General features: G+C 39.0%; 1 protein-coding gene across 1 annotated transcript in view; it reads left to right on the top strand.

Moving 5' to 3' along the window:
• CFAP74 (cilia and flagella associated protein 74) overlaps window positions 1-23,267 on the top strand; it is a 72,090-nt gene that overhangs the window by 39,950 nt on the left and 8,873 nt on the right. The window contains exons 10-28 of the mRNA XM_031043909.2: window positions 431-533; window positions 1,273-1,430; window positions 2,644-3,010; window positions 3,442-3,615; window positions 5,092-5,210; window positions 6,198-6,264; window positions 6,687-6,776; window positions 7,520-7,693; window positions 8,935-9,109; window positions 10,376-10,488; window positions 10,851-10,973; window positions 12,059-12,180; window positions 15,596-15,724; window positions 18,322-18,409; window positions 18,986-19,159; window positions 20,246-20,379; window positions 21,025-21,301; window positions 21,782-21,889; window positions 22,575-22,729. Of these exons, the coding sequence (XP_030899769.2) occupies window positions 431-533; window positions 1,273-1,430; window positions 2,644-3,010; window positions 3,442-3,615; window positions 5,092-5,210; window positions 6,198-6,264; window positions 6,687-6,776; window positions 7,520-7,693; window positions 8,935-9,109; window positions 10,376-10,488; window positions 10,851-10,973; window positions 12,059-12,180; window positions 15,596-15,724; window positions 18,322-18,409; window positions 18,986-19,159; window positions 20,246-20,379; window positions 21,025-21,301; window positions 21,782-21,889; window positions 22,575-22,729 (2,850 nt within the window). The remainder of the gene's footprint in view (window positions 1-430; window positions 534-1,272; window positions 1,431-2,643; window positions 3,011-3,441; window positions 3,616-5,091; window positions 5,211-6,197; window positions 6,265-6,686; window positions 6,777-7,519; window positions 7,694-8,934; window positions 9,110-10,375; window positions 10,489-10,850; window positions 10,974-12,058; window positions 12,181-15,595; window positions 15,725-18,321; window positions 18,410-18,985; window positions 19,160-20,245; window positions 20,380-21,024; window positions 21,302-21,781; window positions 21,890-22,574; window positions 22,730-23,267) is intronic.

The raw sequence follows: 23,267 nt of genomic DNA, 5'->3' as shown, positions 1-23,267 counted from the left end.
CATATATTGCTATCTTTAAGAGTTCAGAGAGTTTCTAGGGTTTATTTTTACTGTGGGTACAAGTAATTGGCTTGTATAATGTTCACTATGTAATTATTTCAATATTGGCTATGTGAGCAACACCTAAGTTCTTTATTTTAGTTACTAGACGTATGTCATTATATGGAACACATTCTTCATATTCAAAATTTATGAAAAAAGTTGTTGAGCAAAGTAGTTGAAAGCCTGTTGGCACTTGGAGCTTAAGCAGTACTGAATATAGAAGAGTCTTCCAACTGTTCCACTTTACCCACACCCAGCAGCATAGTAAACACAGAGGCTTACAGGAAGAATGTTTGGTGACATTGACAATTACTACTTGTCAGGTTAAACATTCTAATACTAAAAGCTTTCCAGGATATGAGCCTGAAAGATTTTACTTTGCTTACAGAATTCATGAAAAAAATGCAAAGGAAGAAGTGAAAACTCAGGAGCATATGGAGAGAAGGATACAAGCTGTGCTTTCCCTGAAAACCAGCCTAACTTCCAATAGGGTACTGCTGCTGCCATGGCTTAGGGAATGAAGAGATTGACTTGTTAGACTGCTAGGGTTTAATGCAAGTAATTTCAGTTTTCTTGTCAGAATTGTTATGTGATGCTGTCAGATCACCAACCAAATCTCCTCCAAATGTGGAGAATTTAACTGTAGGAGTAATGGTGTCAGATTTGTATGGGCAGATTTTGACACTTCTACTTGTGGAGTTTATTCTGTCAACAATATAATGGTTCTGGTAGGGTAGCTCCTTTGCGAATGATGCATACTACAAATAAGGTCTCTGAAAACTCAGCCAGAAGCATTTTCAGCTGTTTGGATCCCAATGTGAAGATTCTTCATACAGAGAAAACATATGGAAGCAAAACAGTTAAGGAATTCTATAATGTAAATTAAGAATTTCTGAGCTATTCTGCTTTGCTTTTCTACTTATGTTCTGTAGAATCAGAGGGAATGATCTTAATTTAATACCATTTTGATTAGAACTGTATCTTTTCACATTGCTTCCTTGAGTAGCATTTCAAGGACAGGCTAGAAGGGTATGGGAGTAGTCCTGACCTAGTTAGAACTTTCTGTATCTCAGCACACCGTGACTGCTGTGTATGTTAAAAACAATAAATTCTACTTCAGAGAAATCTGCCACAAATTTATATTTGGGTAAGGCCACCAACACTAGATTCTCTGGTTTATATTCTTTAGCATGTGACTCAAATATGTAACTGGTTTCTATGGCTTCATAGGAAAAACTCCAAGCTCTCCAGGCTTGGAACAAAGCAAAGGCTTTAGAGGCAGAGAAGCAGGAGATGAAAATGAGGGAAGCTATTCTAGCTGAAGGAGGCAATGTTGCCAAGGAAATTTTTCTTCATAAACAACTGCTAAAGTATGAAGAAGAGAAACGGTAAGTATTCATATCTGTATCAAAGTTTCAGCTACTTACTGATGCTCATGCAGGAATATGTTGGAGCTCTTAGCCACATTCTGAAAACGTGAACATCTAGGATGCTGTCTCAAGGGAGTGAACTCATGCGCTGTATATGTGATTTGTAGAGTCTGTTTTGAAGTGATTTAAACTTTGAGCTTAGGTGTATTATTCAGAAAACTATAGTTTAGGAGCCAGCATTCTATGAGTAGTACAAAGAAGATAAACTGTTCCAGGAGGGAAACTCAATGAACCTAAACTGGATGCCTGGAGTAACTGTACTCTCCTTTGTGCTTTTTTCTGATTGAAATTACTCCTCTGCCTTTGTAGCAAAGTTGATAGGAATGTACCTGTATCTCACCTGTACTCTCCTTTGTGCTTTTTTCTGATTGAAATTACTCCTCTGCCTTTGTAGCAAAGTTGATAGGAATGTACCTGTATCTCACCTTAATTATTGTTTCTAACCACTTAAGATGAAGAATTTGAGCTAAAATACCAAACAGGGTGGCTGAAGTGTGTGTTTCTGCATGCTGGATAGCCTACAAATGCAGTAATCTGTAGCAAATGATAGAAATTCAATAAGTAAAGATTCAGTAAGTCTTAAGTTTTGATTAAATAAAGCTTAGCTCTTAATAGCTGCATACCACCACTTCTGCCATCCCTAAATATGTTCTAAAATTCATGTTAATAAAAGATTCATATCAGTTTGTAGAGATCTGCTGGAAATATCCAACTCTTATGTTCAATCCTTTCCACCTTGCTTGCTTTCTCCCTTTCCTGATTCCCTTTGCAGGCCAGGGAAGACGACAGTTTGTTAGTTTTATTGTTAGCTGTGTCATGTTTCTCACAGCAGATCTTTTCTAATTTCATCTACTGTCCTGCTAATCTGCCGAGGAACTGCTTAGGTATTTCTCCCAAGGCTGTGCTTTCTCCCTTTCTGTGAAGGGATATTCTTAGTGTTCTCTATTTCAGCCTCAATATATATTTGTGAATTATCTGCAAAAGGAAGTAACTTTTTAGTTGACAAAAATGTGAAAATAGCCCCTAAATCGCCTAGTGTCTTGACACAAATTACCACTGCACCCAATTTAAAGACTTTCTATTTAGTTTAAAGGCTCAAAAGAATTGGACTCCAGTTACTATCAGAAACAACCACAGTTGACTTAGTGTTTCTTCCAACATTGGATTACAGAGCTTTTAGAGAACAGCAAAAATCAAGAAAAATTGAGATTGTTTCTCAAATTCTGCAAGAAAAAGCTTCTGTTCACAAGCAGAGGAGCCAGTCCAGCACTAAGACAATAAAGGGTGGCTGTAAACCTGAGGACTCTTTCCCATGGAGAATGAAGACATGGCAGCACATCGAGAAGGCCTGCAAACTTTCAGCTGGAGCATCAGCTACTTCCTCAGCTAGTGAGAGAAGTGCTTCTGTAGGAGAGATTTCTGCAGAAATACCCCACAGCATGCTCAGTGAAAGTGGTGAAGATGAGGAAGACAGGGACAAGATCCTAGTACAACCAGAGTTCCCAGGGCTTTGGAGTCAGAAATGTGACTTGCACAAGGTAAATACTGTGGTATCTCTTACAAGAAATAGAAAAGGGAAAAAAAAACTGGATGAGATGCTTTTGTAATTGATTCCTTGTGAATTTAGTCCTTACAAAATTTTGATGGTATCCATAAAAGTAACTTGATAGATTAGAAATGCTTCATTTGCCTCTCCAGAAGTTGAGGCCACCTGAATTAATGACACTGGCAAGTGCTGCTTTGGAACCTTACTTAAAACAAGTAATTATCTATTTCACAATTAAAATGCAGACTTTAAATTAGCACATACATGCACAGATTCAGATGTAATGACTATTGGACACTATTCTTGTAGTGTTTGTTCTCCTAAAGAGCGAACGATACTTCAATTTTAGTTTGGAGGTATGTGAACACAAACTGATCACACTTCCTGACCATCATGGTGGTTTTTACGGATGTTCCTTGTTAGATACCTCAAGAAGAAATGGATCTAAAACAACAGGCTACAAGGGTAATGAAAAAAGGAATTTCTCAGAAAAAAAAGGAGGAATTCCCAACTGGAATTTTTCACATGCAAATAGTTTCTTGTCGTGAACATAAAGGATGTGCTTTCTATAGCAAACCAAGCTGCATTCATTTCAAGGTTAGTGGTCATTCTGCACAAGATCTCTAAAGATGATGTGTGTATCTGCTGCTTATATATACGCCAATTTCTTTGCCATGGGTTTAGCAGCAGCAGTCATTTTTCTCTGTCTTAGTAGCTGGTGCAGTGCTGTTTTTTTGACTTTCAGCCTGGGAACAGTGCTGATAACACCGATGTTTTTAGTTGTTGCTTGGTAATGTTTACTCTGACCAAGGACTTTCTGAGTCTCATGCTCTGCCAGGGAGGAGGGGAAGCCAGGAGGGAGCAGAGACAGGACACCTGACCTAAACTAGCCAAAGAGGTATTCCATACCACAGCACATCATGCCCAGTATATAAACTGGGGGCGGTTCCCAGAAGGGCTAGATCATTGCTTGGGTCCGGCTGGGTATCGGTTGGTGAGTGGTGAACAGGTGTGTTCTCTTCCTTTGTTATTTCCCTCATCATTATTATTGGTGGTAGCAGTAGTGGTCTGTGTTATATCTTAGTTACTGGACTGTTCTTATCTCAGCCTGTGGGAGTTACATCCTTTCCATTCTCCTCCCCATCCCTCTGGGAGCGGGGACAGGAAGGAGGGGGAGCGAGCAAACAGCTATGTGGTTCTGGGCTGCTGGCTTGGCTTAAACCATGACAATCTTGATCAAAATTCTGTTGCACTGGGAAGAAAAGAAGAATTTCTTGTTGTCTGTCATAGGTCTTCAATCAAACCTGAAACAGTACTTTCCTTTTTCTTTAGCAAACTCTTAGGTAAATCATAGCCAGATTAAATCATAGAATCATAGAATAGTTAGAGTTGGAAAGGACCTTAAGATCATCAAGTTCCAACCCTCCTGCCATGGACAGGGACACCTCATGCAAAACCATGTCACCCAAGGCTTTGTCCAACCTGGCCTTGAACACCACCAGGGATGGAGCATTCACAACTTACTTGGGCAACCCATTCCAGTACCTCACCACCCTCACAGTAAAGATCTTCCTGCTTATATCCAGTCTGAACTTCCCCTGTTCAACTTTCAACCCGTTACCCCTTGTCCTGTCACTACAGTCCCTCATGAAGAGTCCCTCCCCAGCATCCTTATAGGCCCCCTTCAGATACTGGAAGGCTGCTATGAGGTCTCTCTCTTCTCCAGGCTGAGCAGCCCCAGCTTCCTCAGCCTGTCTTCATATGGGAGGTGCTCCAGCTCCTGATCATCCTCATGGCCCTCCTCTGGACTTGTTCCAACAGTGCCATGTCCTTTTTGAGGACACCAGAACTGTACATAATACTCCAAGTGAGGTCTCATGAGAGCAGAGTAGAGGGGCAGGATCACCTCCTTCAACCTACTGGTCACACTCCTTTTGATGCAGCCCATAAACTACTCAGTCTTACTACTTAGGCCTGTGAAGCACAACTATGGTAAAAGCAGCTGCTTTTGTCATTACATGTGTAAATGCTACTTCTGTAATTCACACCAGCTGTTATGTTTGGTATTCTAAGGATTTTGATGTTGGTCAAGTCTACAAAAAGAAGATAGTCTTGATAAATGCATCCTACAGTGTTAATTGCTGCAGACTAGTGGGAATCAGTGAATGGCTCAAGGACTTTATCCGTGTTCAGTAAGTAAATGAACTATAGTCTAGTTGCTTGTTTTACTGTTGTACCACAGCAGGAAATGTAACCAAATTCTGTAGCAAGTTAAACAGATTTTAGTAAATGCATCTAAATTGCTGTATTCCATTCCTGTGTGATGAGGAAAAGAACTGTCTCAGAGCTGAGAAGCAAGAGGTTTACAGAGCCTGGGCTGCATGTCATTGGTGATAGCAAGGGAACAGTTCCTGACCTGTGGAAAGCAGCATAGACCTGTGGTGGTTGCCAGCCTCAACAAGTAGAGAGCTGTTTTCACAAAAGTCAGACCATTTTAAAAAAGGGGAAAGGGCCTCGGTTGGTACAAAGTGGTAAAAGGGGACCCAAGTTTCTTTCTAGGGAAAAGCAAATCTTTCACAAGCCACCATCCTTCACAGCATGATTCTGATTCAGTGTCCTGATGGACATTTTACTTGTATCACGGTGTCGATGGAATGAGGCACTGAAATGAATGTCAGTTTCCATTCAATATGATCTTGATGCAGCTTGCAGCAAGCAGCACATTCTCTAATCGTTTGCAGCTACCTGCTTGGGCTATTTTTCCCCCCTCTTCATTTCCCATTTGGACAGGGGAGATGTTACAGAGCAACATGCAAAATGGGTAGTGGCAGAAGACTGCTTCCTAGTTGTTCAAATAGGTGTTGGTGACATTACTGAGCCCCAGCTTCACCTGTTTGGCTAGAGTCTCTTCATCTGTAGCAGGAAGGCAATAATTTTTGCCTTTTAAAAGCACTTTAAGACTTTCTGAGTAAAAGCCTCGGTAAAGAATCAGCCTTTGTAGTTTTAGAGTTGCAGCAGGCTTCTGTAGCTCACCATTAATCTGTCACTCACTCCGACTTTTCTATGTAATTAATGCAAATGGGGGGAAAAAAACAATAATCTGCCATTGTTCCCAGAATAGGAGCTGGATGTTTTATACATAGCTCTAATTTGGAGTTTTATGTTAATTATCTCCATAGTTTTGACCCACCTGGCAAAATGTCTCCAGGAATGTCGTGTGAGGTAGTGGTAACATTCAAGCCAATGGTGAGTGCACCTAAGTGCTAAGTTACACAGTGATGACAATCCTACTATAGTCCACTGGTCTGATTAAAAACATAGTTAATTTTACTGTTAACAAGGAAACAAAATGCCTTTCTAGAAAAGGTGGTCCTTGGACAACTGCATGCATGTTGGAGCTCTGTTGAATTGTTAATAAGGCATTTTCTAAGGGCATGTTTTAGAAAAGTGCCTTTCACTAAGTGTTTATGGAGTATGTTTTGAAACTTCCTCCAGATCAAAAGATTTATATCTCATGGCTAAAGCTACCGGAGACTTTAAAGTGGAAATGTAGAATCTGTAGAGATACATTTAAAAATATTTAAGAATTAATAAAAACATTTTTCATCAGAATACACAGGCTAAATCTCTGCAATATACTTGGTTGGGATTTTGTTGTTGTTTCCTAGATAAACGAAAATCTGGAAGGAGAAGTCCTGTTTATGGCACAGACAGGTTCTTTTGCTGTCCCACTGAAATGTACAGCCAAAAGATGCATTGTAAGTGACTGTTGAAAACTGATGACACAATGTTATGTTGTGAATGGAAGGAAAAGTAGTGGCTGGACATGAGAGCTTTTTTCCTTGGATATTATGGAAATTCCATCCCAGACCTGCAGTACTTTAACTTCAATATCCTATGTAGATAAAAATCACAGTATCTTTCTATCTTTTCTAACATTTATAAAAAGCATATAAGACCTCCTTTCTTTCAGCATCTCAGTCTTCTGAGAGTATGATAATGAATTTTAAGTAAAGAACATAATAGTCTTACTGCTAAGAGATCTACAGATAGCACTAACCTTTTTTAGCTACCTACCTTGTAGTACAAACTAATATGTAGTCACTGTATAATGTTAAAATGCTGCTTGCATCCCAGCTTGGTACTAGTAGAACCATTTTTCTTTAACACAAGAGTAACAATGTTGAATTGGAATGTAAATATGACCTACTTCCAGAGTAACTACCTGAAGACTTATGCAAGCTGCTACTATAAACAGAATTTAACCTGTTTTTTCTGTTATCATACACTAGACTGAAATGGAAGTGGCTCAGTTTAATAGGATGTTGTAATGAACTGGCTTCTACAAAAAGGCAGGAGGATACCCACAATTCATGTTGTTGTTTGATACCCTCTTTGAAATAAGAACTTTAAAGTCTTATTCTTGAAAAGGTGGATGCTCATTTAATGGACATTGCTGACTGCCTAGGACAGTAGTAATTAATGGCTTATCTTACCACAGCTGGCACTAGATAAAGAGCTCATTGACTTTGGTAGCCATGTGGTGGGAGAGACAATTTCACAGACCATCACCCTGACAAACAGTGGAGCTTTGGGAACAAGATTCAGAGTTCAGATGTCAGCAGGTAATAGACATCCAGACCAACCAGCAGCAGAATTGGCTCATGAGAGAATGGTAAGTTCAAAGCATTTCCCTAAATGAGTAGAAAAAAAAAATTCTCCTCTCTATTGAGGGCTGTTACCTGAAAACTATTATAATAAATAGTGTTAAAAGAATTAAATTAAGAGCTCTCAAGCCAATAGTGGAATGAATGCAAATGATTGTATATTGTGTCTTGTGGAACATCCTGTGTGGGGATGAAGCAGAGACTGTTGAAGCATACTAAAACTCAGACATTTGGTGCACAGCTGACAAAATGTGTGGTATTAGACCTGCTATTTATTGTTCCTACAGCACATCAGTTCCAAACTTGACAAGAAACTGAGGAATCCTAAAGCTGTACTCCTTCATCTAGCAGATAATTCTAGGTGAAAAGCACAAAAAAGAAAAAAATCCAAACAAAGCCAACTACCCACCCACTGTGGTAGGAGCTCATGCCTTGTAATTCTTGTGTTAATGACTATCATGGTCATGAATGTCCCTTTTTCCTCAACTGTCTTATAGGTAGTACCCATAAATAGGTTCCACAGGCCGTTGACTGGAGACAAGATCACTACCAGGTTGCATGTTGTTGTTATGAGGTGCTTATGTGTTCTTGTAAACGCAATGCACACACTTCATCTTTGTTCCATCAGTGCAGTCTAATTGCTTGGGTTGTTGAAGAGCAGTTGGTTCAGATGGTGTTCAAAATTCTCTGCTTGATAATCTAACCAATTTTTAAGTTCTAAGAAAAGGGTTGACCTCTGGAAACACTACCTTGAATAGTATGTACAGTGAAACTGTGGAGTTGCTCACCATGGTGTTCAACTCTCATGCTACCCTTAAAAGCATGGCTCAAATAAAGAATTTGTGAAAGTAAATATTGTATCCATGGTTCTCCTTCTGTATTCTATCTCTTGCAGGTATGTAATAAACAGAAATATAGGTTTAGCAGTCTTAGTTTTGATGTAGAGCTGCCTGTGTTTCAACAAGAAAAATCTTGATTCTGTTAATTGTGAACTAACTGACACCATATTGTATGTCTCCCATTATATCATTTACCTTTTTAGGGCAGCAAACAAAAATTAAAACTGGTCATTGATAGAGGTCTAGCAGAATGTGCAGTTTTCAGACAGTGCAACGCATTTCTCCATTTATAATGTGGAACAGCTGCAAGAAAACACAAGTCTGATTTGCAGCTGCCTGATAAAATTGGAGCTGGTGCAAGCTAGGTGAGTAGTCACAGTAGAAAACATGTTTTCTGTGTTTTCTAATAGGTTACTCAAAATCTCAGTGACTCTGTTCCTGAAAAGGAAGTCAGCAACAGTCCTGTGAATTCTGTGACTGAAGTGAAGGATCAGATTGGTTCTAACCATAGTGAAGAAATGTCCTACTGTGCAGCCCAGGTGGAGCCACAGAGGACTGAGACCAGCCTGAGCAGGAGCTCCACAGGTAAGCATTATACCTTTGTAGAGTTTCCTGTAAAGAACTGTGGAATTCAGTTTGCAGAGTTACTCAGTAAATTAAGTAGTTCATCGTTCTAATAGTAATGTTGTCTTTCTTTGTATGCTGCCTCACAAAAAGTGACTAAAAATAACATACTGACACCATTATATCAAAAGCAGTAGCAACTCTCGCTTCTCATTAGTGATCCATAGTTCAGTCTTAGAAGAATACAGAAACCAACTAGCTTACAGAAAATGCAAAATTGTTATCATTCTTGTCTCAGCAACTGAATACTCACTGCTCAGAATAGAAATCCACATGACAGGTTTATTTTTATAGTCTGTAATTCTGGGAACAAGGAAGCAGAAAGATGAACCTCCTCAGACATTTTCCACCTCATTCCTGATGTTTACTAGGTGCTTAATGAAATCCAGTGTGTAGAAGAGACTTTCCTAATTTCTTTATATCTGTATTCTTTAACATTTCTTCTGGATGTTGATCATTCCAACTTTAGGAAACTAAGAAGGTCCATGAAAAAGTTGTGTGTGTTTTTTGATTTTTTTAAATCTGGGATCTGTATTGTGAAATTGAGTGATTCCATAAATCGTGGTGGCTCTTCCCAAAGAGCACATACCTTTAGAGATGCTTTCAGACCTTAAAACCAAATGCATATTCCATGGCTGTGGCATGTGAACATACCTCATGACAACTTGATCTTTTCCCTGGTTAATGTGAAGCAGGTGGTTGCCAGTTGGTTACAGCCATACAGTCCAGAATTAGCTTCATCTCTCTCAAGGTGCATCAGTTTAAGGGACTTTGAAGCCTCAGTGGGAGACTGTTTAATTAGAAGTAGTTATTATTGCAGCTGTTTTGAAGATCAAGTGAAGCAACACTTCTACCTGCTTTGCAAGTCCTCCTGTCTGCATTGCCTCATCCCACTGAAATTGTTCTCAAAGCCTAGTTCATGCTTTCAACTGAGTTTTCATTCCTTGACGTAACAATCTCCAGTATAAACTTCAGCCTACTGAAACATTAACACTATTACTCTGCAGTGGAAGGCTCAAGTGCCTAAGATTTGCCTTTTGGACTGGGCAAAGATGACCAAACAGATTTCCTTCTGGCCACTTATTTCTCCATCACTAGTAAGCATTGTTGGATTTCCAGTATTGACCAAAATTGATGTACTTCTGCTCTGTTTGATATTTTCTAGCGAATAAATTCACACATCCAGTACTGTGTTGGGTCTATATGTGGGTTTTCTTTTTTCCCTAGAACATCTTGGTCAAGATATATTGAATTCCAGATCAGATCTAGACACAGACACTGCACATAATTTAGTGGAATTTTCTCCTGAAGAAACACCAGTTGAAATTGTGCTTGGAAAGGTAATGAATATCCTGAGCTACAGACAGGACTTTCACTAGTCTAAGTCTACATCAAATAAATGGCTTTGGCTTTGGTGGAAATGCAGGGAATCATAGAATCCATTTCTAGCCCACTGGACTTCACTGTATCACAATTAATTCTTGAAATGAAATCACGTGACACATTTGCCCTTTCATTTGATCTATGAAGACTTAATTTGAGTTGGAAGATTCTGTATACTGAATAGTGTGTTCAATCTAGTTACAAACTAGGTGTAGTAGACTGTATTATGAGTGTATATTGCTGCTTTATTTCAATACAACTTATAGCCAGCTGCAGTAATGCAGTAATTTTCATTATAGACATATTACTTCTTGTTTAGGTTACTGAAGGTGAAATTGGACCCTTCAGCTCAGTCAAACTTCAGATCCTATTTGTGCCAGCTATCCCTGGGGATGTGCGGACAGAGTTTGTGATCATGTTTGACAGCTCGGACTGCAAACCAGTGAGTGATTTTGTGCAAGACTTGCTTTAAAACACCGTATAAAAAGAGTTTTAAATCCTCCTACTTCTGCTTTCCCCAAGAATTAAAAGAACTCAGAGTCCTACATTAGAAACAGAAGAAGGGGGGAGAGGACAGATCTATCTATGGGTATTATAAGAAATAACAAGAAGGTGCCACGTGATTCTGTATTATGTGGTTTGATGGGAAGTAACTTTGTAAATCATGGTCCTTTCTGATATAGTGTGGTTATTAAACCTGTGATTCTCTTAAATGTAAATAATCACGGTATTCCTATTTTAGCAGACATCATACTGGAAAACATCTAATGCCTTGGAAACAGATACAAAAGTATTCTTCTCTACTCCCAGCCCACATAGTTTGTTTTTTTTTCTGAGATATCAGAACTGGAATTATTTAGCATGCAGTAGTGAAACTGATGTGTGAAAGCTGGAAGAGATGACAACTTCAGTTGCCACTTCAGCTATATTTTGATTCTACACTTTATTGGAAGCCAAATTCTGCCTGAGAACAGTTCACAGAAACTTTCCAAAAAAAACCCCAAAACCTCCCAAGCAGCTCAGTAAGCCAGTCTTGGCTCTGCAGGTGGAGTCATCTACAGAAGGAGCTGCAGACATGTACTGAAGGATCATCTCATCCAAGCTGGAGCTCTGCAGTCACTGCTGTCAAACCTGAGGTGGTTATAGGAAGTACAGCACCATGCTGCCATCACTATGTTTCTTTGCTGGCTAAACAAGCTGCAGTCTCTTGAGTTTCTGCATTATGGCACGTTCACATATGCTAGATGCACTTTAAATATTTCTTTTGGGTATCATGGGCAGTGTGCTATTCCTTCAAGTTCTCTGCCAAAGAGCCCAAGCCAAAGTATAATTCTTTTTCTGCTGTGATACCATAAGATCTAGGGTTTATTTTACAGATGATTTTCATAGCTTTGCTTAATTAAAGAACCTGTTGCAATATGACTGATAAAATATTTTACTCAGCTGTAGTTTACAGCAGAAATTCTTGCTCTGTCTAGATCTGTAAGAATTTGAGACCAATAAAACTAATAATTTATGTATTAACAGCTGTGTTTCAGTGCCATTGGAGTTTCTATGGATATGCCAGTTTGGGTGCCCAATCCCAACATTGACTTAAAAATCTGTATGTATGATCGACTCTATCAGGATTGCATTGTCATTCAAAGCAGGTGAGTGACCCTTTCGTTATCAGCTGCCTGACATAGGAGCTGGATCATGAAATCTTAAGTCTTAGGTGATGCCTTGAGATTCCATTATGCCAGACATATCTTCTTGTCATAGGAAGCTAAAGAACAGTTTTGGTTTTCCATGGCATTTCAGGAGGACATCCTGATTGCAACCCCCTGGGTTCCACACTGCTGTGGAAGTTGGACTTGGATATCTAACTGCTGCAGATTCCCAGACCAGCAGTAGCTAGGAAGCATCTGGGTTAATATGTGCCTTTCCACTCCTACAAGATACCCTGTATTGTGTCTGTTCTGTGGAATAACTGCAAAGCCCCCAGGGAATTGTAACCCCAGAGTATGATTGTGTGGAATTTGCACACCAAATATCAGGGAGATAAATGTGTCTGAACTTAAGTGCATATTGGGTATAATCAGCTCAATCACAGAACTTTATGAAAGGATATTTTGTTATTTCTCTTCTCTTTTAACTAAAATCCATAGGAGATTATGATCTGGAAAGCCAGGCTCATGCCAATTATTTATTGAGAAGGTCAATCACCAGTCTTTCCAGACTTGGGAAATGATGCCAGATAAATCATGTTAGTCCTTTTTCATCTGCTATAACATGGGCAGGGTAAAATTTCTCCTTACCCATAAAGGCCTTAAGCACTACACTAGAGTGATGCAAACCTTGGAAGTACACATAGAGTAGTCAAATGGCAATTTAAGGGGGAAGAAGTACCTGGATGTTTCTGTAGTCCAAATCAGTAATGGCTGGAGACTTCTGTTTGCGCTGTAACATAAAAAGAGTATTTTGGTTTATTGTCTCCAAGAGCTTTCACACTATGAGAGTGTGTTTAAATGAACTTTTACTTGTCTTCAGGTGCTTCAGGTTTCTTTTCTCTACCTAATGCAGTCACTACTGCGTGCTTCTTTTAACGATTTGCACTTCTTGAGTTCTATTTAAATAGGATTAGGGTGGGTTTGTGGGAGGGTGGAGGAGAGAGTGGTTCTGTAGAAGTCATCCATTCTAAACCACTTAGCAGAATTACAGGCTGCAGAGATTCTTCACAGTTGGAAAGAATTGAGTAAAGCTGTTATCTCAGAAATTCAGCTTACAGATATGACAAGCTCAAGTTGTTATGTAAGTGACTTTATTTGGTCTAGATAACCCAGGGATAAAACTGGGAAGTATAGCAGCAGAACAACTCTTTGAATGAAAACTTAAGATCTCAAGGGATCCCAAAGATAGTAGCTGTCAAATTGCTCAGGGCAAAATTCTTAACAGAGGGGAAAATCCTGCTAATCCTTTGCCAAGTTTCACTAATTTAAGAGCACTTAATATGTGGTATGTGCCTTTAGTACCTTATTACTCCCAGTTCTCCATAGCTAGAAAAAATTGTCACTGTTATACACTTGTTTGGGCTGAAATTTGAAGTATTTCATTTGCTGGAATATCCTGTCTTAACTTTTTATTCTACAAAAGTAGATAATAACCTCATTCAGATGTGATACCTGAGAAGCTTCTTCCTCTAGTAGCTATTGACATTTTTCTGTAGCATATATCAAGAGGATTCCTCATTGTACACGGTACAAGTCAAACCACTTCTCAAACAGAATGAATTTCAACTGTTGAAAATAGGTAGGAATTACTATTAGTCAAGAACAGTTTCTTAGGTTGGACTAGTAAGTAGCTGTATTTTAATTGCAACAGTGAAAAACTGTGGAAAGGTGGTCTGGGGAAGGACAATGACCTGGAACTGTGCTCAGACAAAGAATCCAGAGTCCAGGACAATAACCGGGCTAGCAAACAAGTTGTCAACATACCACCAAAGAGAGTAATTTGTTACAACAGCTTTACATGTGAATGGTGTATCCGCTATAGAGTTACTATGGTGCTGTCTGTGCTAATGCTTGGAGCAGCCATTCAATGAAGGAGAGCAAAGGTACCAGCCCAGCTGGAAAGGCAGCATGTCTGACAACTGCTGGAAGCCTTAGCTAAGGAGTCTAAAGTTCAGATCCAGTAGATGTGAAATCTTATTTGCATAACTTCTAGAACAGACATTCTTTAATTAAATGTTAATTACATACTTAAAAACTCTCTGCTATTCAGGAATATTCTTACAAATTTCTGCTCCAATCCCTAATCACTTATAGCAATAAAAAGCCAAAACAAATCAACCAACAAATAGAAACCGTAAAACACTGAGAGAATTATTTAGATATTCAGGGCAAAATGTGACCCAGACCTGAAAAAGGTGATGTGTTTGAATAGTCTTTTGTTCACCACCAGCACACAGAAACATCTGCCAAGAGCAGAACAGAAGGAACTTGCCTGTATCTTCTTGCTGCCGAGATCTATGACACTGTAGTCTATAGCAGATGTGGAACACCAGGTTTTCAGGTTAGATAGCTCTGGCATGTAAGTGCTCAGCAAGCCCTGTGAGATTACAAAATGTAAGTTAATACCATTTGTGTTTTGGGGGTTGGTTTTTATTTTCTGGTCACATTGGTAATCAGGCAGTATAAAGGATGAAAAATCTCTTACCAAAATCCTGTCCAATACAGATCACTTTTGAAAGTGTTTTCTTTGGCAGGTTATAATCTGCGTTGCTTTAATGAAGTAGTATATACTTCATTATATACTTATGACAATCTTAAATTGTCAACAGTCAGAAATCATTCCTGGCTCCCAGTACCACATGCTGTAGCTGTTGATTTAGAGCAGACCATCTGGACTGACAGCTTGTAAACCAGTCCAGGAGAAGGAAAATGACAAGCTGAAATATTTGTAAACTGCTTGGCAATTTTGCACTTGGCCATGAAATTCCAAAGCAGGGTATGGTCTGTGGCTATCACTGTGCTAGAATATGGGCAGAATTCAGCAAAGAGGGAGATGTTTCCCAGCTTCTAGTGTGCCATTCAGAGGGCAAAGTGATCACAGATTTTAGCAGGGGAAGTGGCAGTACAAGCTTATCCCCACAGTGACTTCTAGCCCTGTAGAATCTCTGCTGTTAGAGAAGTTATGGGAGAGCTGTGAACTCACATCTATTTAAAAAGTCACCACAGTTTTGGGGAGAAATGCAAAAGCAGCAGTGCTCTCATTGCATTTCAGGCATCAGCCAATCCCCCCACCTGAGCTTGAGTGTTTTTCTTGCCTGTATAGGTTTAAGTTTTGGTACTGAAGTTGTTGAGATAATTATGATGATAGTGAGGAGGACTGGAATTCACAAACTGGGTACTTAATGATGGTTTAGGTGTATTATGCTCTCTCAGGATCATAGTTTTGATTTTTCTGAGTACAGGCTGGGGCATTAAGTGCTTGTGAGCTGCTGAAGCAAACTCCAAGAGCAAACGTTGCTGAGATGACAGCACAGGTACCCTCAAAGCCACCTAAGTGTGTCTGATCTGTTTGCAGAGCAAAAGCCACACTACATTTGAAGTTTGAAGTATGCAAAGAATTGAGTAAACACATGGAGCTGCTTCCAAAAACAGGTTACATCCAAGCTCAGGCATCCTTCAGTGTGCAACTGAAGTTTCTGCCCAGGTAACAACTTGAACCTTTTTGGTTTTTAGAACAGTGTGTGTAGGAGGCTGTCAGGGGAAAACCTGAGAAGAGTTTTTTTCTGGCTTTCACACTACTGGTGCCAATGCAGTCCTAGTCTCCCCCCCTTTTCCCTCTTAAGTTGCCAGTTGCTCAAGGAGGAAATTAACTTGGATCACATACCTGTGAGGAAACGCTCTTCCTGTGGTGACAACAGCAGTGTGAAAATCTTTGCAGTTGCATTCCTGGTAGGCTGTTCCTGTTTCTGTGGGAAGCTACTGTTATAAAAGAGAGAGGTTATCTAGGCAGGTGGCTACTTCATGGATCACTGATTAAATAATTTCTGGACAAGAACACCTGTGCTTGCTAATTAAGGTAAGAACAGTTGGGCTTCCTGTTCATCTCTCCTACCCATAGACATGTTTCTCCAAGATATGAATGCATTGATCTTGAATTTCCTGTGGTATTTTACAGAACATGTTCTAAGGTGCTAAAAGCCTTATCCCAGCATGTCTTTTGTCCGTTTCATCATACATCTACGTATACAAATGGAACTCAGTTATAGGAAACAAATAATTCCATTTTTCTTTTTAATTTGAATAAAGCTCTACTGCTGACCACTGTTTACTAACCTCATCATTGCCATCCTAAAGAATTTAGCTGGACATCTATTTTCAAATATAAATTAAATGATCTAGATCTTAGTTCTGGTGTACAGACAAATACTTTAGAAGCTTCTTTGTTGATTGCTGCTGCAGACCTGCTGCCTCTGTCATGTAGGTTGAGTCCTATCGATGTAAGTATATTTGGATTTTCCTTGATGCACTCAGCACCTCTGGATGCTAAATTAATTTTGAAATTGTCACTAAGTTAGGATTCAAAGAACTAAGTATTTACAGTCCTTCCAACATCTCAAATCCTATCAGTGACCATTATGATGGCATTTTTCTGTTCTTAAACTTCAGATGCTGCAAAGCATGTTACATGTACTGAGTGGATAGAGGCATAGCCTGGATTTAGAATATTAATCTTCCTCAGAAAAAGGGGGAAGCTTCAGAATGGAAATTTGATGAGATTATGGCATTTCTGGCATACAAAAAAAATCTGGCTGTTTTGGCATACAGATCAGTTTTAAAGGCTTTAACACACTGGGGAAGGGTGTGTATGACAGGATGAGTTTGCTACAAGCTGATGTGAAGCACTGAGCTAGTGACACGTTTCTGAAAATGCCTCCTCATTGACATGGTATTATAGGCTCTATTAATAAAACAGCTGTATTAGAAGTAACATGAAAGTAAAAAGAAACCCTCACTCAGCAATCCTCAGTGAGCAGTTAGATGGCTGAAGGCTTAGGAAGTTCTCCCAGGGACTCTGGACACTGAAATGCTCATTCAGATGTGACCATGCTCACATCTTTCTGGGTGTCAGAAGCAGGCTATTTCTCTTTATTTGAAGGCAAATTCTCTAATGTGCTGACTTTCAGAATTCCCAGATACCACGTGTTTTAGTTTTTCTACATTTGGAACTAGTCCTGCAGATGCTGGCAGTCTAAATCTGATTTGTCTTGTATGCTTCTTTTTAATTTCTTTAAAGCATGAAAAGGCCATTTTCAGAGAACTGTCTGAAGGGTTTCAGTATCTTTCCCCCAAGGCATAATAGCTAATTTAGAGTCCATAATTGTGTATGTACAGTTATAATTATTTCCTTTTCCTCTGGATTATTTTGTAATAGATTAATTTATTCTGCTATTCTGATGTCCTGTGACAAAGTGAAAACTCTTTCTTTATTCCTACCCTGTATTTAACGCCAGTTCCCATCTTTAAACAAGTTAGCAATTCCTTAGAAGATCACCTAAAGTCATGGTCCAGATTTGCAGAATAACCTCCAGCAAGATTTCAGATCACCATGGTGACTGAGTGGGTGGTATTTATTATTCATTAACTGTTCTTTAACAACACATTAAAAAATTGCATGTAATTCCAGCAGTAGTAGTAGGAACATTATCACTGTGGGGACCTAAGAACAGGAAGCAATTTACCCTTGTGCTGTAAGACACTATAAATAGACCAGCAGAGCTAAAAATTCTGCAGCTTTTGTATTGTCTTGGCTTGAAGCTTTAAAATAGAGCTAATGATAGCAAGATGCTGCAGCTACAGAGAACCTGTATTTCTTGTAATCACTGCTCTGGTAGATAATCAGACACTGTTGCTCTCCAAGTTTGTTTCACTTTATTTATTCTTTGTTCTGGTTCTGTCTCAAAGTGGCTGATAATTAACTGACACCACTGTCAAAAGAGAATGATTGCCTCAGTGGGGTTGGGTATGTGCTGTGGTTGCAGGAGGTTTATATTCTGATTATAAAGTAAGCTTTACATTTTTCAGATTTTAAAACGAGTGGGTGGCATTTTAAAAAGCATAAATGGATGCAGACCTCTCTGAATTAAATCCCTTCAGCTCCTGTGTGTCAAAAAATCCTATTTTTAAAAATAAAAAAGCTAACATGGACAAGGTCAATTGTTCTAGCTTCATTTCATTATTCCCCTTAGCTAGAAAATAATCAAAGTATTTTGATGCAGCTGAATGTAGTTTTGTGATCTTTAGGCACTCTCTTCCTCAAGATGCAAGGAGCTATTTTAATGAAGAGACAAGAATTTTGGAGGCTCCAGTTACAATATTCATTGTGGATAAGGTTGGGGATTTTTCTTATGCTGGTTATTGGGCTCATAATAGATGTAAATTATTTTAGAGAATGCTCACTTAATGATGCCTAATCTTAGATGAGTTCTTTGTAGGTCCTATAATAACAGTAAAAATGGTAACAGCTTTAAGTAGTAATACAAATTTGAGAGTGTCTTCTTGCTAGCATGTTTACCATATGGAAAGTTAAATCCTTCCTAGTCAGCGCTCATCTATTCCCTGATAGTTTGTTTTGTACCAGAGAGTCATCAGGTACTGTAGCACAATCTTACTATTCTGATCTGTACTGCAGATGTAGCATGTTCTTAGAGTTGACATTCCTTGGAGATGCAGGTATGATTCCATCCTAGCACGGGGAATTTGAGATACAGGTATTATTATCTTAATTTTGCTTATTGAAGAAGCATTTTTCTGTTGCTTATTTTTGGAGAAAAGCGAGGCTGAAGTTCACAAGATAGGTATGTTACATTTATATGTTATTGTCAAGGAATAGAGTAACTTTTTTGCAGTTATCACTTAAATCCTGCCCTTACAATGCTACAGCTGCTCTTTCTTGCATTTGTTTCAGGCTAAAAAAGTTAACATTACTGTCCATGCAATAGTTACTACTTCTGATTTGGAAATCAGTCCAGCACAAATCAATTTTGGATACTGCACAGTCTATGAAGCTGTGCAGGCAAACGTTGTGTTAACAAACAAATCCATCTTGCCACAAGAGTTTGGATTTGTGGGGCTTCCAGAGGTACGTAGCTATCCCACACACATCTCTTTGAGAATCAAAATAGATTTAATTATTATGAAAATATGTTTCAGTGTGAGTGTAAATAAATCATAACTGGTTCTTGCAAACCAACAGAAATGCTTCTGGCTGCAGCACTGTGGAAACACACAGGTTAGGGTGGTGAGCAATATCACTCAGTTTGCATCCCAAGGCCTAAACACTTTCAAGCAGAATAGCCATTCCTAAACTGCTTATTGGGAGTCATCCCTGATAATCCCTAGGTATTTCTGACTGACTGTAAGTTGACGTGGCAGCAGAATTAATCACAGGAGCTGCTAGTTTTGTGGGGGCTATGTCTGCTGAATTAGGGTTTTTCTTGCAAAAAAGTTAGCAGCTCCAGCTTCATAATAGCATGATGATCAGAGTGTGAAATGGCCTGGCATATTGGAATCAGAGCTAGAGGAATCTGACATTTAATTAGGCATTCTGTCTTTCTCTGCTGTTTTAGGTATTAAAGTCAAGGAGTTGGCTAAAAGAAACTGGTATTTTCAGCTTCCTAAAGCTTTACTTCACAGCATGTGTTTCCTTATTAGTTTAAGATTAAGCTTTAGATTAAAATGTGACATTCTTGAATCATTGTCAACTCAAAACCAAACCAATGCCTATTTGTAGATATTAAACTGGTTCTTATCACTATGGTATCTGCACCTCACATGGGAATCAGCTCCTCAAAGATAGTGGGGGAACTTGAGATTTTTATCATATTTCATTCAGTTGTCTATAGAGTCTAAATAAACATCATTAGAGCAGGGTGTATACTGTGGATAGTAGATCCACAGTGGGGAAGAGATTCCACTGAAGTCTGTGTTAATGGATTTAATGCCTTTCAAGTTACTTTGAGATAAGAAATCTGCACATCAGTCAGACACTAGTCACTGACTCAGACGAAAGCTTCTCACTAGAAGGTTTCTGTTTCCCTGATGTTTGTACATTTAATAACAAAATGTTCTTATCTTGCCTATAATGGCTTTAATTTATTAAGAATTTGATAATTTAACTTTTTTTGTTATTTTAATAACAATCATTTCATATCCTGCCATTTTTAAGTTTGTTGAAATTCAGCCCAATGATGGAGTTGGAATTCTTCTTCCCCTTGAAAGCCTGACACTGGACATAATCTTTAAAGCTAACAAGGCAAAAGATTACAGCTTTGAACTAACCTGCAAGTCAGAGATTAATAGGTATGTGAAGAAACTGATTGAGTAGTAGGTTATGTAGAAGTCTAAATCACACTGGATTTCCACTGTTAAGCTAGTTCAGAAATTGAATTCCTGCCTACTCTGCAGACGTAAGGCTAGGATGAGTATGTGGGGAGGTAGGGATTCTCTAGTTCACTAGAACTGCTCAATGCCTGTTAGCTTCATCCTTCATTTAAGTACCTAACTTTAGTGAGGTCACTTTTCCTTTCCCTTCTGAAGTTTATCCTTGTCACATATCCAAGCTGCGAGTTTGCCCCAGGTCATCATAACCTGCAATGTTCTGCTTGCATTTTTCAGCTGAATTGCTGAAGGTCTATATTATTGTTATCATTATTATTATTAATATTTTAAATACTTCATACTAAACTAGTGCTACTAAAATAATGATGGCATAAACTTTGATTTGTCTGGTTATATTTCCCGAAGCTCCCAGAGGAAGGATTCGAAGAGGGACTCTAGCCAATTGTGCATTAAAAATAGATAGTATTATTGTTCATCTTTAGGCATAATTCCCATTGTAAGCTTGAAATTTTGTTTAAATATGGACCACAGGATTAGTTCCTTATTTTCTGGGCTGATTAAGAGACTATTTTATGCTGAGACAATTTATCATGTGCTTATTTTTAGACAATTCAAGCTGTCATGCAAAGCTGTTGGAGTCCACCCACCTCTTGAATTGTCTCATTCCTTGGTTCAGTTTGCTGCAACAGCTTTAAATAGTGTGTCTACAGCAACACTGTATGTGATGAATCCCCATGTGAGCATCAACCACTTTACTCACACTGTCCCAAGGATTGGCAATGGGGAAGTTGCCCCTGTTGGACCCACTTCATTTGAATTCTGTGTGCCAGAAGACTGTCCAGTGACAATCACACCTTCTGTTGGAACTGTGTTGCCTGGGAAGGTAAATTGACTTCAAACATCAGGTGTTCTGCCAGATCTTTTGATCAACCACCTCCCTGCAAATGCTGTCACTTGTAAACAAAGGTCAAAATGTAAATTACTGTTAGAACAGCTGGAATATTTTCTGTTGTTTGAAATAATGGTTTAAAGCAAACACGAGGGGTTAACCATTGAATCTGGCTAATGCTTATGGGAGTTTTCACCCTGGACATTCTTTTCCCAGTTATGTTATTATGAGTGATTTGAAGAATGCTGAGAGATCAAAAATATTGGCCATATAAAACCAGCCTGCTGTAACACAGGGGACATCTGGAAAACTGCAAGTGACCTTCACCTCAGTATCGTTTTGTTCACTGGAATAAAACCCTTTGTATTTGTGAATTGTTTGCTGTGATGTCCATGCTCCTGTTGAGCTCTGTAGGTGAAACAGACTTTGAGGGCTGAATTTTGCCAACCTTCTTGTGTGCTCTCTCACTCCCAGAAAAGCTTGATTCAAGTGTCCTTCAGACCAACACTTTCGGATCAGCTCCTCAGAGAAGAGGCAGTTCGGAGGCTGTGCAGAGCAGCTGCAGCAGGGGCAGAAGTACAAGTAAGGGATGCAAAGAACCAGCATGTGCAGTTGGGCTGCTACTTCCAGATATTTGTTTCTCTGGATGGTATTTTTATCATAAAATGATTTGCATATTAATGAAGCCCAACTCATGATCCATCTAGGACTTGCTTATAAGGGACAAAAGTAGGACTGTACTGTTGCACTTAATGTGTATTTTGTTTGCTTATCAATAATCTTACTTCACACTAACAATTTCAAAAGCATTCCTAGAGGATTTTCTTGCAAATGCTTAGTACAAGTACTCTTAAAACCCAAAAAGTCTTTACCCTTCTTGCAGACTAATGGCATGCATGGACTTTATATGCAATGCTATGGGTCACTGAGTTTAAGTGAGCCCCTATGGTTGTCTTTATGAAATAAATAGGGGAAATTCCCATGAGAGGCATAGTCTCTTACTTGTCTGCTTCAATAGGAGAGCTCTTTTTTTTTAAGAAGGGGTAAAATATGCCTATACCAATTTAATTTTACCTAATGAGAAATGTAACTACTGTGTCTATGGCTTCTTCCCATGATTCTGCTGCTGTTAGCATGCTTCATACACTTTATCACCTCTTTGATTCTGTATCCTTGGGTGAGGAACCACGTATTTGTAAACTGATGTCTTAACTGGATTACTGGCGATCACCCTCAGTGTGTAATGTCTTTGTGTATGTATTTGCAGAAAAAGAAGAAAGATGAAAAGAGAGGGGGAAAGAAATCAGGCATTTTCATTACCAGACAACAGTCTTCCAGACAGCTGGTAAGGGATGGAGGCAGCAAATACCCAAGTTCTCCGTGCAGTTCTGAGCAGCCAAAACCTGAAGAGTTAATGCCTGAGTAAGTCAGCAAAAGCATCTGGTACTACATAGACAATATTCTCCTTATAAGTAGTTTAATAAATCTACTAAAGCCAATAGGTAGACACGAAAGCAAAGTGTAGAGAAAAAATAGCTTTAGCTGTGTTGCAAAGGCTGTTTCCAAAATTAGCACTGCTTTTAAGCCACACAGCTGTACCCTCTCATGTTAGCACAGAATCCCTCTCAGCATTGGAAGGACTGAAGACTTCAAAGAATGTATTGAGAAGTGAGGGAATTTGGCTGAACCAATGAGGGTGGTGTTTTAAAGGGCAATGAGAAAGCTGAACTTAGTTACCAAATGAAGCTACTAACAAACAGGTCTAAGAGAGCTGCATAACTTCATCCCAGATGGAAACCATCCAAGGGCCCACATCCATGGGGTAATTTTACTTTTTGGGGTCTTACCTAATTCATCATATTATTCATGGTTATCTGTAGTCATGGAAATGTCAGAATGCTGTAAAATGTGCATTTTAAATAGTCATTTTACAATATGTGTACCTCAGTGAGGATTAACA

Source organism: Melopsittacus undulatus, chromosome 12 (genome assembly GCF_012275295.1).
Source record: "Melopsittacus undulatus isolate bMelUnd1 chromosome 12, bMelUnd1.mat.Z, whole genome shotgun sequence".
NCBI classification, from domain to species: domain Eukaryota; kingdom Metazoa; phylum Chordata; class Aves; order Psittaciformes; family Psittaculidae; genus Melopsittacus; species Melopsittacus undulatus.
Note: the sequence above shows the minus strand (reverse complement) of the source record. Positions and strands in the feature narration are given on the sequence as shown.